Source organism: Cenococcum geophilum (genome assembly GCF_001692895.1).
Source record: "Cenococcum geophilum 1.58 unplaced genomic scaffold K441scaffold_37, whole genome shotgun sequence".
NCBI classification, from domain to species: Eukaryota; Fungi; Ascomycota; class Dothideomycetes; order Gloniales; family Gloniaceae; genus Cenococcum; species Cenococcum geophilum.
In genome coordinates, this window is record NW_027137595.1 from 538232 (window position 1) to 552031 (window position 13800).

A 13800-nucleotide genomic window follows, 5' to 3' on the forward strand; every position below is an offset into this window, starting at 1 on the left:
CTCCTACGCGATCAACTCCTGGGCTCTTGGGTTGGCTTCAGCCGACCGATGTTTACACGCGCTACGAGATTTGATTTGTCAGCAGCCCTATTGCCTCCTTGATGCATATATAGCATCTTCGAGTACCTTCGTCTATCTGCATTGAGCATTACCGTCATCGTGGCTTTCCGACAGAGCCTGCGCAGAATGACAAACTTTGAGATTAAGATCGTGTCTGACACGGTTTGCCCGTATGCTCACATCCGAAGTAGCTGAACTGGGAATCACTATGCTAACGAACGGGTAGATGGTGCTATGTAGGCAAGAAAAGGCTTGAAAAAGGCATTGCGCAGTACAAAGCTGCTCATCCCGACTCTGATGACACTTTCTCAACGACCTGGTATCCATTTTACTTGAATCCAGATGCGCCAAAGACAGGAATTGATAAAAATAAATATTACCTTCAACGATTTGGCGAGGCTCGCATTCAGATGATGCAAGAGCGTCTTGCACAGCTGGGCAAAAGCGACGGAATCGACTTTAAGTTTGGCGGAAAAACCGGCAACACGAGGGATTCTCATCGTCTTATTCAACTTGGCAAAGCTAAATCGCCAGCCGTTCAAACAAGAGTGGTCGAGGAGCTTTTCGCTGCGTATTTCGAAAATGAGAAGGATATCACCTCGCATGACGTCTTGGTCGATGCCGGGGTCAAGGCGGGCTTGAATGCGGCTGAGGTTAAGGAGTGGCTGGACAGCGACAAAGGAGGTCCAGAAGTGGACAAAGAGGTCCAGGAGGCGTACGAGCAAAGCATTTCCGGCGTACCCAACTTCACGATCCAAGACCAGTTTGAGATTGGTGGAGCGCAAGAACCAGCAGACTTTGCACAGCTCTTTGAGAGGATCAAGAAACAAGGTGCTCTGTGAGGGCCAGTATTGCGAGCGGGTTGGAAATTGAAAAGACGAATGGTTGCGATAATCGGTCTTTTGAGCCAAGCTTTGTGTGTCTGAAATTTCTATTTTGAAACCCGCGGTTATGCAGGGGAGCGCCGCAAATCTCCTGTCCCTGACCACTTCTCGTCAAATTTTGCTTCTTTCGCCTCCATTTCGCTTGGCCAACCTCGTAAAGATAGGGGCGCCTTAATGTTTTTCTATCGTGATTTGATACACCACAACTTCTTCCCCGTAAATCATGGCCTACGCATAAAAACGTCGACAGGATTACCCTGCCGCATTTAACTGTTGATTCGACAGAGAACCTTGCTGTGCCTCGAACAATATCAAAAGGAAAATGTGGCTGCTCTGGGAACCTGTTCCTGCGTGATTGTTGGTAGACAATCCGCCTCGGGCGCCAACAGAATGCCTGTAAATGGTGTTTCGTGACGCCTCAAAGTAAGTCCAAGAACTCTCTCACGTTGTGATCGAGGCTCAGTCGTCGTGATACTACGGCTTGTCTCGCCTTTTCAGCTCCTGGTAGGATCCTACGGGCAGCTTAACCTTCACCAACCCTCCTTCCTGATCTTCAATCTTTTTGGAAAATTCTTTGCAGCCTTTCCGCCGTTTTCGATTCTTTAGTCGCTCGTTTTGACAGTTCTTAATTTGATAATTCTCGAAACACTCGTTTATGAGATTGAATACATTATACGATGCGTTCTGTACTTTATCTCCTGGAAGCCGCCGCGCTGGTTCCTATTGCACATTGTGTTGCCTTCGCAGGCCCAAAACCCACGGCGCCTACTCCTTATAGAGCACTCGATGGACGGTCTCCAAAACCGACACAAGGTCCCAGGATAGATGAATTACGGAGAAGGCAATTTGACTCTTCCGAAACATGCGGTTGGGTGGATGGGATTTATTGTGAGCCTATTCTATTAACCCCGCAATTGGTGTACTGACCCTCAATACAGCATCCGAAATTGGATGCGACCTCGGCAGTACATGCATGCTGTATACAGCCGGTACTGTTGGCATGGCCGGTTGCTGCACAGCATTCGATTTCCAAGACTGCTATTGGGTAAATACATGTATAGACTACAGCACTCTGATGTCTGGAGGCTGCGACTCTGCCTGCATGAGGAACACTTTCATCAGAAAGTGTACGGATGCGCTGACCCCATACTGCGTCTCCTGGACCTACCCATCGGACAACGTGCAAGATTACGGATGTGGAATAGAACTAGTGTCAACATTTGAGACAGTGCAGAAGGATATCACCGATGCGTACGACCTCATTACCACTTCTCTGTCTCTGCCCTATGTCGCAGATTCCCTAGTCACGGGATGGGAGTCAACCACAGCGACAGGAAAATCAAGAACCACATCTACTCTCTCCGATTCTTCTTCCACTCCCTCTGCCACCGCAGCAAGTTCCAAATCCTCCGGCTTCCACGTTACTGTTGGCCTGATTGCTGGCATCGCCGCCGCAGCCTTCGTCATCATTCTTGCAATTGTCGGCCTTATAATCTTCTGCTGCATGCGTAGCCGCCAGAAGAAGCAGCAAGCCGCTAACACCACCGCACTCGCTGCCGCCGCTGCATCCCGCCCTCAATCCCAGCACTATGGCAACCAGCCGATGCAGCAGCAGTCCATGGCTCCACCGCAGATACAGACTCAGCAGCCCCAGCAGCAGGGCTATGAGTACTTCAACCAGCCCAACGAAACAAAAATCAACCCGCAGGTCTATCCATACGCCGTTAGCAGCCCCATCTCGAGTCCCCCAACGCCTGCGCCCGCGTACCAGACCCCGCTCCCGGTGCCGAATGCTGCGTATCCGCCTTTGCCTACTGCGAGTCCAGCGCCGGAGCACGGCATGAGGCCACCAACGGCAGGCGCTGTTGAGGTGCCGGCAGTTAGTGTGCCGCATATGCCAGGGGGACAGGGGCCGTTCTATGAGCTAGGCTCTGGAAAGTAGATTGGGATGCACAAGCGAAATTCAACGCGACAGGTGGAATTAAGTTGCTAATGAACTTCCGGACGACTTATTGATCATGTGTGGTATTGGGAAGGTGAGGCTAGGTGGGTATGTCTGTAATGGCGTCCTGGAGATCACTGGTTTGGCCACGGTTACGGCAAAATTGGGGTGGGATAAGGCTAATGTACTGTGTTAGTTTGAGGTTCGCATTCATGCGAGGTTCAATCTAGGGAAGATCTTGTATGTGTCATCAAAATATAAAAATTCTTGGGGCATAATTTAAATGCCATATGAAAAGGTCCAACCTCCGGTCCATTTCTATGAGTAAAAGTGCATATTTGAGCTTCCAACCTCTCGGATGATTAGAGAACTTATCATACATTTAGGCGTATTTTTGAACAACTATTTCTACATAGGATAACATTTCATCAAAGGCCGTGTAGAGATGGAGTTTGGCATAGTTACTCTCCCATCTAGTCCAATGATAGTATAAATACCAAGCCTTCTTCCTAAACATGTGAAAACTCCAAGACACAGGTGTGGCTGATCTATCGAAATGCTTCGTCCATAGCCTATATGTTACAAGCGTTCAATTGGTGCTTATTTTTCCTAATTGTTCACTAACGCGACTTTCTTCGATCCCGCTGAAGGATTTCGGGATGTTTATGCACACTGGGCATCAATCCAATACCAATTGCTCTCCGTATAGCTTTTGCGATTTTTCTCTGGTTAACTGGCCTGAGGCCTGTCTCACTCGAATGCTTTATGCGTCCTATCTCTGTCATATATTCTGACATCATCGAGAAGTTCTATAGTGCTATTAGTCCCATCCCTTTATAGCTTATTCATTACTTATCCAAATTTAAGGAAATATGCCCACCGTACCTTATACTCATTAAGTGGATCGATCCCTAGTGCATCGAACGCATCATTCTTTGGTAGCTGTCTACTCTTCTTCCACTTGGCCTGTTCAGGGCCAGTCAGATCGTGCGGCGCATATACATCTCCCACCTTCCACTTCCGCCACATCTGCATTTCATAATCCTTTCGTTTATCTGCTTGCTCCAGCTGTGCAGCGGTTATTTGACGCTCTTTCTTTGCCCCTCCGGCGAGATGCTTGCGCGCGAAGTCGGCCGTAGATTCCGTGCGGTGGCTAGAGGTAATCGTACTAGTAGAGGATCTAGAGCGGGGGGATAAATCGCTGAGGGCATCGAGGATATCTAGAAAGGTAAGAAGGTTGCTAAAGAAAGGGATGATAAAATAGGATTACTTTGTGTAGTGCGGTCACTTAGATTCCGGCTGCTTGACGAGAACCATGACCGAGCGCAATGTCCCCAAATCGAACTGGGCAATTGGCAGGAAGGGCGGAATAAAGACATGCTGAATACCTAGCTGGGACGCTGTTGAAGGAAATCAAATAGACAAGTCAAGATGCTTGGCAACGCGAGATTTTGCCGAGCATGCTGTCAACACTTCGAGCTTTTACCTTTTCCACTTGTCAGCTATCGTCAATTCCACCACGCTCTCTGTTTTGCTTCGCCACTTCTTGTATTATAGTTTTTTCATCAGTCTTTTATGATGCCGACTACTACAATATAATAGCAAATACCTAAACTCTTCAAATCGCAGGCAATTGCATTTCGACCTGCCGCCTCTTCCTATCCGCTTCCCTCTACCTTCCCTCCACGTTTCCTCACAATGCCGCCAAACCTTACACGCATCGTCTTCCGACGCCTGCTAGCAAATAAGCCAATTGTATCTCGAGGCTGTTTACAAAGGTCAACGAGGCCTCAAATACCAGTCATATATGATGTTCAGTTCCCCCATCGGTGCCAAAGACGAAGTTTATTTGGCTTCTCAATGAAACCTGAACGCCGGGTAAAAGAACCAGATCACCCCCCAGGAATGCAAAAGATGATGGAGTTGTCAAAAATGTCTGCTATCAAGGCCCGTCCGCCTCCACCCGAAGAGGTGGTGGAGGCGTTTAAGACTTTCTTCGAGACCAAGATTAAATTACACGAGCCAGCAGAGGACATCCACATCAAACACGCACACAGGTCCTTGAAATATCTTCTAGAGAACCCGAATCCGGATGGTACTCCACGGCTGTCTTCAGGTGATTTAGTACAAGCCAGAGACTGTTTACTTTTGGTTCCGAAAGGCAAAGGCAGTTCGCATCTGGAACTTGCAAGACTTGTGTATAAGGAACTTCAGCTGACAGTCGACCGTAAGAAGAACTTTATGCTTCGTGAGAATGACTTGTCAAAGTGGATTGAAATGCTATGTCGATCCGGAGAAACTCATGAAGCTCGGAAGTTGCTGGAGAAAACATCTGGGAAGGCGTTACACCATCCTAGATCTTTCTGTATTGGTTTGAACGACGTCCTTCGCGGATTCTGGTCTGAGGGAAATGATGAAGAATTTCTATTAACTCTGTCAATGTTCCGCGAACGTTTACTATCACTGCAGCCAGAGACGCATGCGCTATTGGTAGAATATTTTACGGAGAAAAACGATCTTCAGCAAGCTAAACATTGGTATTCGCAACCAATAGAGGCTCCAGGGATCTATTCTCGTGCTCACTCTTTGATACTGATATGTTGCGCGAAGAACAGAGACATTACCTTTGGCCAAGACATTATAGCATCCTTGTTGGTAGTGAACCCCTCGAAGGATATCTGGGATGTCGTCTTTGTGTGGTCTGCAATGACAGGGAAAGGTGTGGAGGAGATTGAACGTATGATGCAAATAATGGTGCGTAGGAACGAGCAGGATAGTGTAGAGGACCGCCCAGATGTAGCTACGATCAACAAACTAGTCGAATATGCGATTTCTAAAAAGGATTCATATATGGCGGAAAGATATATCAGCTTGGGGCAGAAGTGGGGGATCCAGCCAAACGCGAAAACCTATATCATGCAGATGGAATACCGACTTTCTGTCAACGACATCGATGGTGCAAGAGCAGCATATATCGGGCTTCAAGGAGAAGAAGTTATAGAAGAGGAAGACGTCCAGGTTATCAACAAACTGATTCAAGCGATGTGCAAAACAAGGCGATATGATTTTGACAGTATCATGGGTGTAGCCGACGATCTAGGCGAGCGCAAGGCTCGATTTGAACCCGACACTGTCTCCGCACTCTGCATACTGCATCTCGAGCGCGATGAGCTTCACGATGTGATTGACCTTCTCCGGACTCATTCCTATCACTACTCTTCAGAACAACGTATTACCATCCGCGACGTATTCGTCAACTTTTGCCTTGATCGCAAGAATAGTATTGCCCTTGTCTGGGATGCTTACCAGATATTCCGCAACGTTTTTGACGAAACTCCCCGCGACATTCGCACTCGCATTATGAACGAATTCTTTTCTCGCGAGCGCTCAGACATAGCATGCCATGTCTTCTTCCACATGCGGCAGAGTAATGATCCTCAAATCTGCGCCACATCCGATACCTACATTGCTGCCTTTACAGGATTTGCACGTTCCTCGGACGCAGAAAGCCTTGAGCTTGTCCACAATCAAATGAAGCTTGACATGGACATCGAGCCCAACACACGGTTACTAAATTCCCTTATGCTTGCATATACCATGGCCGGTGATCCAAGAAGAGGGATGGAGTTCTGGGCTGAGATCGTTGCATCAAAAGAAGGACCTTCATACAACAGTATCGTAATTGCCTTTCGGGCTTGTGAAAAGATGCCGTTTGGTGATCGGCATGCAAAGCCGATTTGGGAGAGACTACGAAAGATGGATGTTGAGATCGATAAGGACGTCTTTGCAGCATACGTGGGTGCCCTTGCGGGAAACTCCCTACATGATGAAGCAGAGAAACTGGTTCTGAGCGCCGAAGATGAGTTTGGTATTACGCCCGATTTGCTGATGTAAGTCTCCTAGTGTACTCCACTTTTTCTCCAATGAAACCTGTTATGCTTCATCCTGCAGAACCGCCAGGTTTTTTGAAAGAAATGGTGGCGGCACTCATTTCTTAAACATTCCAGCTCTTTTACTAACCCGCCGGACAGACTCGGAACGCTGTTCAACGCCACCATCAACATCAACAAACAAGCACGTATTGAGAAATTTATCAAAGAGTACTATGCAGCCGTTTGGCCGGAGTTTGAAGCGCTAGGTGTACTGATTACACATGATGGCTTTGGCTACAGGCAATACAATCTCAATCGCGATGTCGATCCTTGAACACTATCGACAGTGGGTCCAACGGCTTGTAAGATTTGTTGACGAGTACAGGTACAACGACCGTAGATGCTACAGAAAATATTGAAAAGGAAGAGGAGGAATGTATGAATGCAGCACCGTATATATCAGCAGAGGAGATGATGTAGAGCTGGCATGATCTACACAAAGTAAAGCTTCGTCGAGCCTTGTACGAATACATATGATCCTACGACTACTGTATTTGTAACCCGTGACCGGGAAATTTGGCCAGTGTAATATTGGAGCAGTGAACCAATAACATTACGATCTCTTAGTATAAACGCACGCGGCACATTCAACTCTTCCACGCCTTTGAAGGAGAGTGGCTCCTCATGCATCATTCCATTGATGTACCTTTTTCCAATCAGTCGATAGAGTCTTTCTCTTTCCTCGTTCTTGCGCAGAATGAAGGGCATCGAACTGCCGTGGAAGATACATACAAGGTCTCCAACTTGCGTAATGGTGGGAACGATGCCTGCATAACCCCTCCTAGATAAACAAACTCTTGTGGTATCCACATTTTCTTCCCCAGTCACACAGTTAAGCATATTCATATATGAAACGGCCCTTGTCATTATGGAGAGTAACTGAAGCACACTCTTGTTTTGGTAAAAGTCTCACCATCTGCATCAATATCAGAACATCCTCCCTCGTACTAATTATCTCCAATGGATGGCTTACAAGTTTTAGCATTCATTAAAAGTCGAGATAATTCCTGCAGAAGAACTGGGTATGACTTCTTCAACTCTTCGTCGCTCTCCCAACGCGGCCATGAGCGGGTTGTCCTATCCTAGGGCCGGCGAACCAAAGCACATTGTAGGAATTCACCATGGAAAATCTGTTATATCTTCGCCTGTAGGATAGAAATCGACAGAGGTGATAATTTGGTACACTTCCAATAGGCGTGCACCGGTTTTTGCCATCTCATTCCACGGGTCCTCCCTTTTAGTCTCCCGAAAATACGATTCACTTAGTTGCGAGATGCCAACCCAGCCAGGAAGGATCTTTAGCTTGCCATCTAAGCCAACACCGTTCCTACTACCAAAGATCGTACGGCGTAGATACTTGACTTAAAGTTTAGCTCCCGCTTAAGATCCTTCTTGATATCCTTACAAAAGGTGTCATCCAAAGAAGCACTCAAATACTGTTGCTTTTTGGCAACAACCATCCGCGCGACGTCAAGTTCAAGGCCCTCGCTCCACTTTACAAGGATCTCCGACGTCCGTTTGCCAGTTCTTTTGGAAGTCTCTAATATTATCTTCTCGCCCGCGGGCTCTGCGGGCTCCTCAGGATCAAAATCAGGATCCCGCCCGAGTGCCTTTGCTGATTGCTTTGCCGACGGAGTCGGGGTGCCCGCTGGGCGCCCGGCTGATGATGGAATTATAATCAGAGGCTACGAGGGAGTTGAAATACCGTTTTGCATTAGCTGCCTTATGAGAATAGGCCAAGCCTCGTTGCGAGCTTCGAAGTACGGAGGCGACGAGTGAACTACCTGTAGAGGTGTATGCAGAGGGGGAAGGATAACTAGGCGCACTAACAACGATGAGAGCTCATACAATCGGGGCAATACATAGCTTGCCTGCGAGAACTCCGGCGGCGACAATTATTGGCTCAATATCGTACATATCCTTATACACGAAGCCCGGGGTAGGATTCCGAAAGAACGGCTCCGAATGATTCGAAATCGTTGTGCACAGAGGGGGCAGCTGAACTCCAAAGGGACTCTGCCGATCATCCCTTCCTCCCCCTCCTCCTTCTCCTCCACCCTCTACGCAGCCACGAGGCTCCTGCCGGCTCGAATTCGACATCGCGAGTAGTAACCGACGATCTAGAAGCGTGATACGGGGTCATCAAATTGTAAGGTGGTGAGAGAAAGGGTAGGCGAGCTCTCTCGCGCGCCCCCTTTGGGCCGTAAGGTTCGAATAGCCTTATTGCTGCGGGCACTACGGAATCAACTACTCCTCTTACGGTAGGTGTTCTGGTGTTAATGTATATCCACCAGGTATTATGATTTACTGTGCAGGCCTCATACGAGGGGCAGGGGTAAGAGCAAGCGCTATACTGATTCGGGCACGTGTTGTAGCAGGTATTCTGCCAGAAAAACCGGTCTAATACGCGTACTCTTGAGTTCTGCGCACGGTTCAACTTTCGTAGGGACGTACGATATGGCCTCGTATACCCTTGCGGGCTTAAGAGTCTCATGGCTTAATATGCCTCGTATTGGATTGTCACCGGTATCTGGCGCGAGCTCGAGTATTCGGATATCCTCTTCAAGCGGTATGTACTCAAATCAGCCCATCAGATCAGTATAAAAAGTATGTGCTCCTTTGTTCGATACCTTTCAGACATTCAAGAGGTGTTGAATTCATGATTGCCTGGAAATTTCTAGTACGGCTGAGAGCGGGTATTTGGCTAAGGCTTAGCGTACTATCGCTCTCTACGATTAGCTCGATGAAATTGTACGGGCCAATTGGTCGACATGTCATTTAAAACTTGCTGGTATCCTTATTACTTATAAGGCTTAGCAGGTGGTTAGACATAAGTTCCTCTTTTGGTAAACCCGCGAACCTCCAACCATCCTGTTCTAGTTTTCTAAGTTGAGACCCTCCGAAGCATGTTAGGAAAATAGTAGGGCACATTGAGGTAGAAACGACAAGTTTAGATATACTGCAGCACCCATACGTAAGTTCTGCAAGTGCACCCTAGAGTATCCTAAAAAAACATCAAGAATCCAACCTGCTCCAATTTTTCGTCTGTTAACCACCCTATGTATCATATTGTAAAACCCTTGATATCTCTTGCCCATTTATCCAAGGAAACATCCAGACCCCTTTGATAAGCACTATGATAAACCACCAATATCGTTCACACACATAACATACATCAATTGTTATTCTATATAGACAATTTCTTCGGCGTTTGCTTGGGTGTCGGTATCTTCTGCGGGCCGCTTGCTACTGGCTTTTTGACAGAAGCACTATTCGCTACAGGAACCTTCTTCGGGGTTACCCCATTCACCTTAGAAGCGCCTGCGGGTTTAGCCGGAGCCTCTTGGTTCGGTACGACTTTCTTTGCCGGTGTTTTTTGAGATTCAAGCTGTTGGGTCGCCGGCCTCGACTGAGTAGCTTGCTTGATTATCGGTTTCTGTGGAGTTGTCTTGTGGCTCGCTGGAGTGGCTACGGGCTTGTTCGGAGGTTTCTGTGCGTTATGTGGCTGATTGGGTTTTGAAGCGTAACCCGGAACACTATTCACTCCCTTCAAAGGCGGCTTGATTGTGGGGTTCTGACTTCCTGGAATGGTGTTCTTCTGAGCGGCCTTTTCAGGCGCACTAGGGCTTACATGGATAGGCACGCCTGACTTAGTCATAACAGTGCTTCCATTCTTCGCATTATCCGCTTCAGTATTGGTGACTTGTATGGGGACACCTTCTTTGGTCATGACGGTATGAACTTCACCAGAACTTGGCGGTGACTTTTTAACAGTACTGGCTGCTGGCTTTGACAGAAGCTTTATTGTAGGCTTTGAAGTAGAAGCGTTCAGTGGTTTGGGGATACTCGGGGCTTTTACCGCAGCCCTTACCGGAGCTGATTTACGAGTGACTGCTGACGGCCTGCTGTTTGGTGCAGACATAGCTTTTCTCTTCCCATTCGGAAGAACCATGCCGTTCTGAATGGCAGTCTCTTTCACAAGCTGTGCCAGATGCTCTTGCGTCAGCTTCTGCACCTGGCCTCGGTTCTGGGGCTCTGCAGTCTGCGCCGCCGACACCTTTGCCGCGACTTCTATCAATTGGTCCATCTCCTCTGGGCCAGGTGGACCCTTCGTCGCAGCATCACTAGCCCCTAGAAGCGCACTCATATGCTGCTGGATGAATTCCGTACCGCCTGGAATAGGAAGATCGTTTGGAGAAGCGCCGTAAGCCAGGGTTAGTGCCATTATGACACTCGTGATAGGCGCAAAGATCTTGACGAATTCATTCCAGTTACCAGATTTCACCTGCGTTTCAATAGTCCGAGCTCCTCGGGGAACACTCCGTATGCTTTGACTGCTTGAGCTGGTTTCGCTTAAATCAAGCTGCTCTTTCCAGAAGTCATCGGCTGGAAATCGGCTGTTACGAGTGAAGTATTCGAGCATGTAGTCCTTTTCTCTCCAGCGATTGCGAAGCCAGACATCGAAAGCTTTCGGGTTGTTAATCGGAACGGAATCGAGGTGGAAACGTCGCCAGTGCATGTTCACAGACTTTGGAGGACGGCCTTCAAAAAATGAGGAACGGAGGGTAAAAATATCTTGACCAAACTGTCCCGGACTTGAGAATCGTTAGCCTTCATATTACTTCAAGAATATTCAATGGTGGCTACTCACGGAACGCCTTCGTAGGCGATGGTACAGTCGTACAGCCATTGAGTTGTTTCCTTTAACTCTTGCAAACAAAACCTCAGCCCAGTACTTCGTGGTAGAAGCTGATGCTTCATATCCTTAAGTCCGTTCTTATCAGCCCATCTCTTGCTCGACTCTCTTGTGTTCTTAGCCAGATTCGTTCCCTCTGGGAAAATTAAGAGCCACATTGGATCCTTTGGCTTGTTCAGTTTCTGCAGATGCCTTTTGAACTGCGGCTTGTCTTTCTCCCAATTTCGAGCTAGAAATATAAAGTTGTAGAACTGAGCGCCCCAACCGAGGATGGGAATGTTTTTTAACGACTCCTTTAAGATGATATAAATGTAGCCATGCATTCCATTCGTATAGGCGATCCACCAGAGGTACATCCAATCGGTATACAGCTACTCGGCGTTAGACCCAATTCCCAGTTAATAAATTGAGGAGGTTGCTCACTTGGTGGTTTGCCATCAGTATCATCCGATCAGCGAAATTACACTTCAAGCTCCCATCCTTCATTTGGATCAACTGTCCTCGCATACTTTCATCACCACTAACTCGTACAACTGTCGGGGCCCACCATTGCGTCAAACAAGTGATGAGGACCGCAAAGGACTCCTTTGTGTATGCCATATATCCATCGTAGAATACTGGATCAATAAATTTCAGCGGCGCGCCGAGGAATTGCGATGCACTTATGCTATTTTACCAATCAGTACCACTCAATACACCACAAATGAATGAAATCGGGGATTCTACGCCAAACATCCGGACAGAAACGTTGAAGCCAAAGTGAAAGCGCGCTCAGCTTGTGAAAGCTCTCCATGTTTTGGTGGTCCAGCAGGATGCGGTTCGACGTTGTCCTTCGAGATACGCAGTCCAGCGCCCAAATCAGTCTTCTTCGGTTTCGAAGCCATTTTTTGCTGAGTGCGATGCGGTCATTCCTTTTTTTTTGAATTCAGTGATAGGTTCTAAAAGGATTCTGTTCTCTGGACGGGAAGGTTGGTTGACATGTCGTAGCGATTGACGGTTGGTCTGGGACCCTTGCAAAGTTCCCCGGATTTATGACGTCGTTTGGTGTGGCGCCGCTTTGCCAACATTTCTGTGGCACCAGTCCCTCTTTTCCACCCAGTCCCCCAGCTCTCCTATATACTCTCCTAAGAACCAGAATCCTTTTCTTACACTTTGTCCTGCAAGTAAGTCCAGAAATCTCTATCTTAGTTTGTTGTTCTGTATGGCTGTGATCTATATACCCTGTAGAGATCATGCTGAAGTCCTTTCTTCTCCCAAAGGCGAAGCACGAGCATCAATTACATACCATAAAATCACAAATCTGACGTACCTGTTCTAGAAACCCTAAACACTCTCCAGCTGCACCAGCTAGCTATAAACCTCCACTATACCCAAACGCTCTACCATGCCCGCCGCAGCCAAAGCCCCATCCACCAAAGCATCCTCTGCCAAAGGCGCCGCAGCAACACGCCCAAAGAAGCCCGCTATGAACGGCATCGCCAATGGCGTACCTAACGGGGTGCCAAACCACATCCCGTCGCCATACGAGGTCATGGCGTCGAGAATCGCAAACCGCGTCGCCGAGATGGCCGAGAACATCACCTTCGTCGAGCGCGAAAAGTACAACCTCTTCCCCCCCCCCAAAAAAATCTTTTTTTTTAAAACTATACTAACCGAACTTCTCTCCCCAGACCCGGACCCGCGCCCGCGCCCAAAGAGCTCGTCCAAAAAGCGCGCAAGCCGCCGCGCAAGCTCGAGATGCGGCTCGGCCAGTCCGGGCCCTCGCCCACCAACGTGACCTTCAGCGCGCCCTTCCTCGACAACACGCTGGCCAAGATGCTGACGCTGCAGAACCACATGCTGAAGGTCGGGCGGGACCTGGCTGCCAGCGAGGATGTCGACGAGGCCGTTAAGCAGGAGCAGTTTGCGCAGAGCGCGGAACTCAGCAGGATTATTGCGCTGATTTGCGCCGAGAAGGCGAGGCAGGGTGCGTAAGATGATGTTCGATAATTCGTATACTGCTAAAGGGGGAGAGAGCGAGTGACTGATTTGTTGTAGTGTTATAGCATTGTAAGTCTATGCGAGGTTTTTCTTTGGAATGATGTGGATGCCAGGGTTTGCGGGATCGATTTTTTTTTATCAAGCATCCGTTGGCAATTTGGTTGGTACCGGTATTTATTTTATGAGGCTTCCTTAATGTATATCCAGGCTAGGTTATGAATCAAAACGAGGAGTTCGATGGGTCAGTCCAAAATATAAATAATCATGCTGCCTATGATTGAGCGAGACGTGACTTGTTTACTCGTT

The 13800-nt window shown here is 48.0% G+C and overlaps 6 protein-coding genes across 6 annotated transcripts; 4 read left to right on the forward strand and 2 right to left on the reverse strand.

Annotated features, from left to right (window-relative positions):
- Positions 1-186: 186 nt before the first annotated feature.
- K441DRAFT_573913 (DSBA oxidoreductase) lies at positions 187-902 on the forward strand (the record flags this gene model as incomplete). Its single annotated transcript, XM_067644075.1, has 2 exons — positions 187-230; positions 287-902. The coding sequence occupies 2 exons, from the start codon at positions 187-189 to the stop codon at positions 900-902; spliced, it is 660 nt and encodes a 219-aa protein (XP_067501189.1).
- Positions 903-1621: 719 nt separating this feature from the next.
- Positions 1622-2886, forward strand: K441DRAFT_679408 (uncharacterized protein; the record flags this gene model as incomplete). The annotated part of the gene is made up of 2 exons (XM_067651260.1): positions 1622-1832; positions 1883-2886. The coding sequence occupies 2 exons, from the start codon at positions 1622-1624 to the stop codon at positions 2884-2886; spliced, it is 1215 nt and encodes a 404-aa protein (XP_067501190.1).
- Positions 2887-3506: 620 nt separating this feature from the next.
- K441DRAFT_573919 (mitochondrial 37S ribosomal protein bS18m) lies at positions 3507-3915 on the reverse strand (the record flags this gene model as incomplete). The annotated part of the gene is made up of 2 exons (XM_067644076.1): positions 3507-3695; positions 3772-3915. The coding sequence occupies 2 exons, from the start codon at positions 3913-3915 to the stop codon at positions 3507-3509; spliced, it is 333 nt and encodes a 110-aa protein (XP_067501191.1).
- A 669-nt stretch (positions 3916-4584) lies between these two features.
- K441DRAFT_573472 (uncharacterized protein) lies at positions 4585-7092 on the forward strand (the record flags this gene model as incomplete). The annotated part of the gene is made up of 2 exons (XM_067644054.1): positions 4585-6776; positions 6918-7092. 2 exons carry the CDS (start codon positions 4585-4587, stop codon positions 7090-7092), a joined length of 2367 nt encoding a protein of 788 aa, XP_067501192.1.
- A 2513-nt stretch (positions 7093-9605) lies between these two features.
- K441DRAFT_664212 (acyltransferase-domain-containing protein) lies at positions 9606-12502 on the reverse strand. The gene is made up of 4 exons (XM_067649318.1): positions 12241-12502; positions 11938-12181; positions 11470-11885; positions 9606-11413 (listed from the first exon to the last, which is right to left on the reverse strand). Exons 1-4 carry the CDS (start codon positions 12396-12398, stop codon positions 10006-10008), a joined length of 2226 nt encoding a protein of 741 aa, XP_067501193.1. The 5' UTR covers positions 12399-12502; the 3' UTR covers positions 9606-10005.
- A 128-nt stretch (positions 12503-12630) lies between these two features.
- K441DRAFT_664213 (uncharacterized protein) lies at positions 12631-13773 on the forward strand. Its single transcript, XM_067649319.1, has 2 exons — positions 12631-13113; positions 13185-13773. The coding sequence occupies exons 1-2, from the start codon at positions 12899-12901 to the stop codon at positions 13486-13488; spliced, it is 519 nt and encodes a 172-aa protein (XP_067501194.1). The 5' UTR covers positions 12631-12898; the 3' UTR covers positions 13489-13773.
- Positions 13774-13800: the final 27 nt, after the last annotated feature.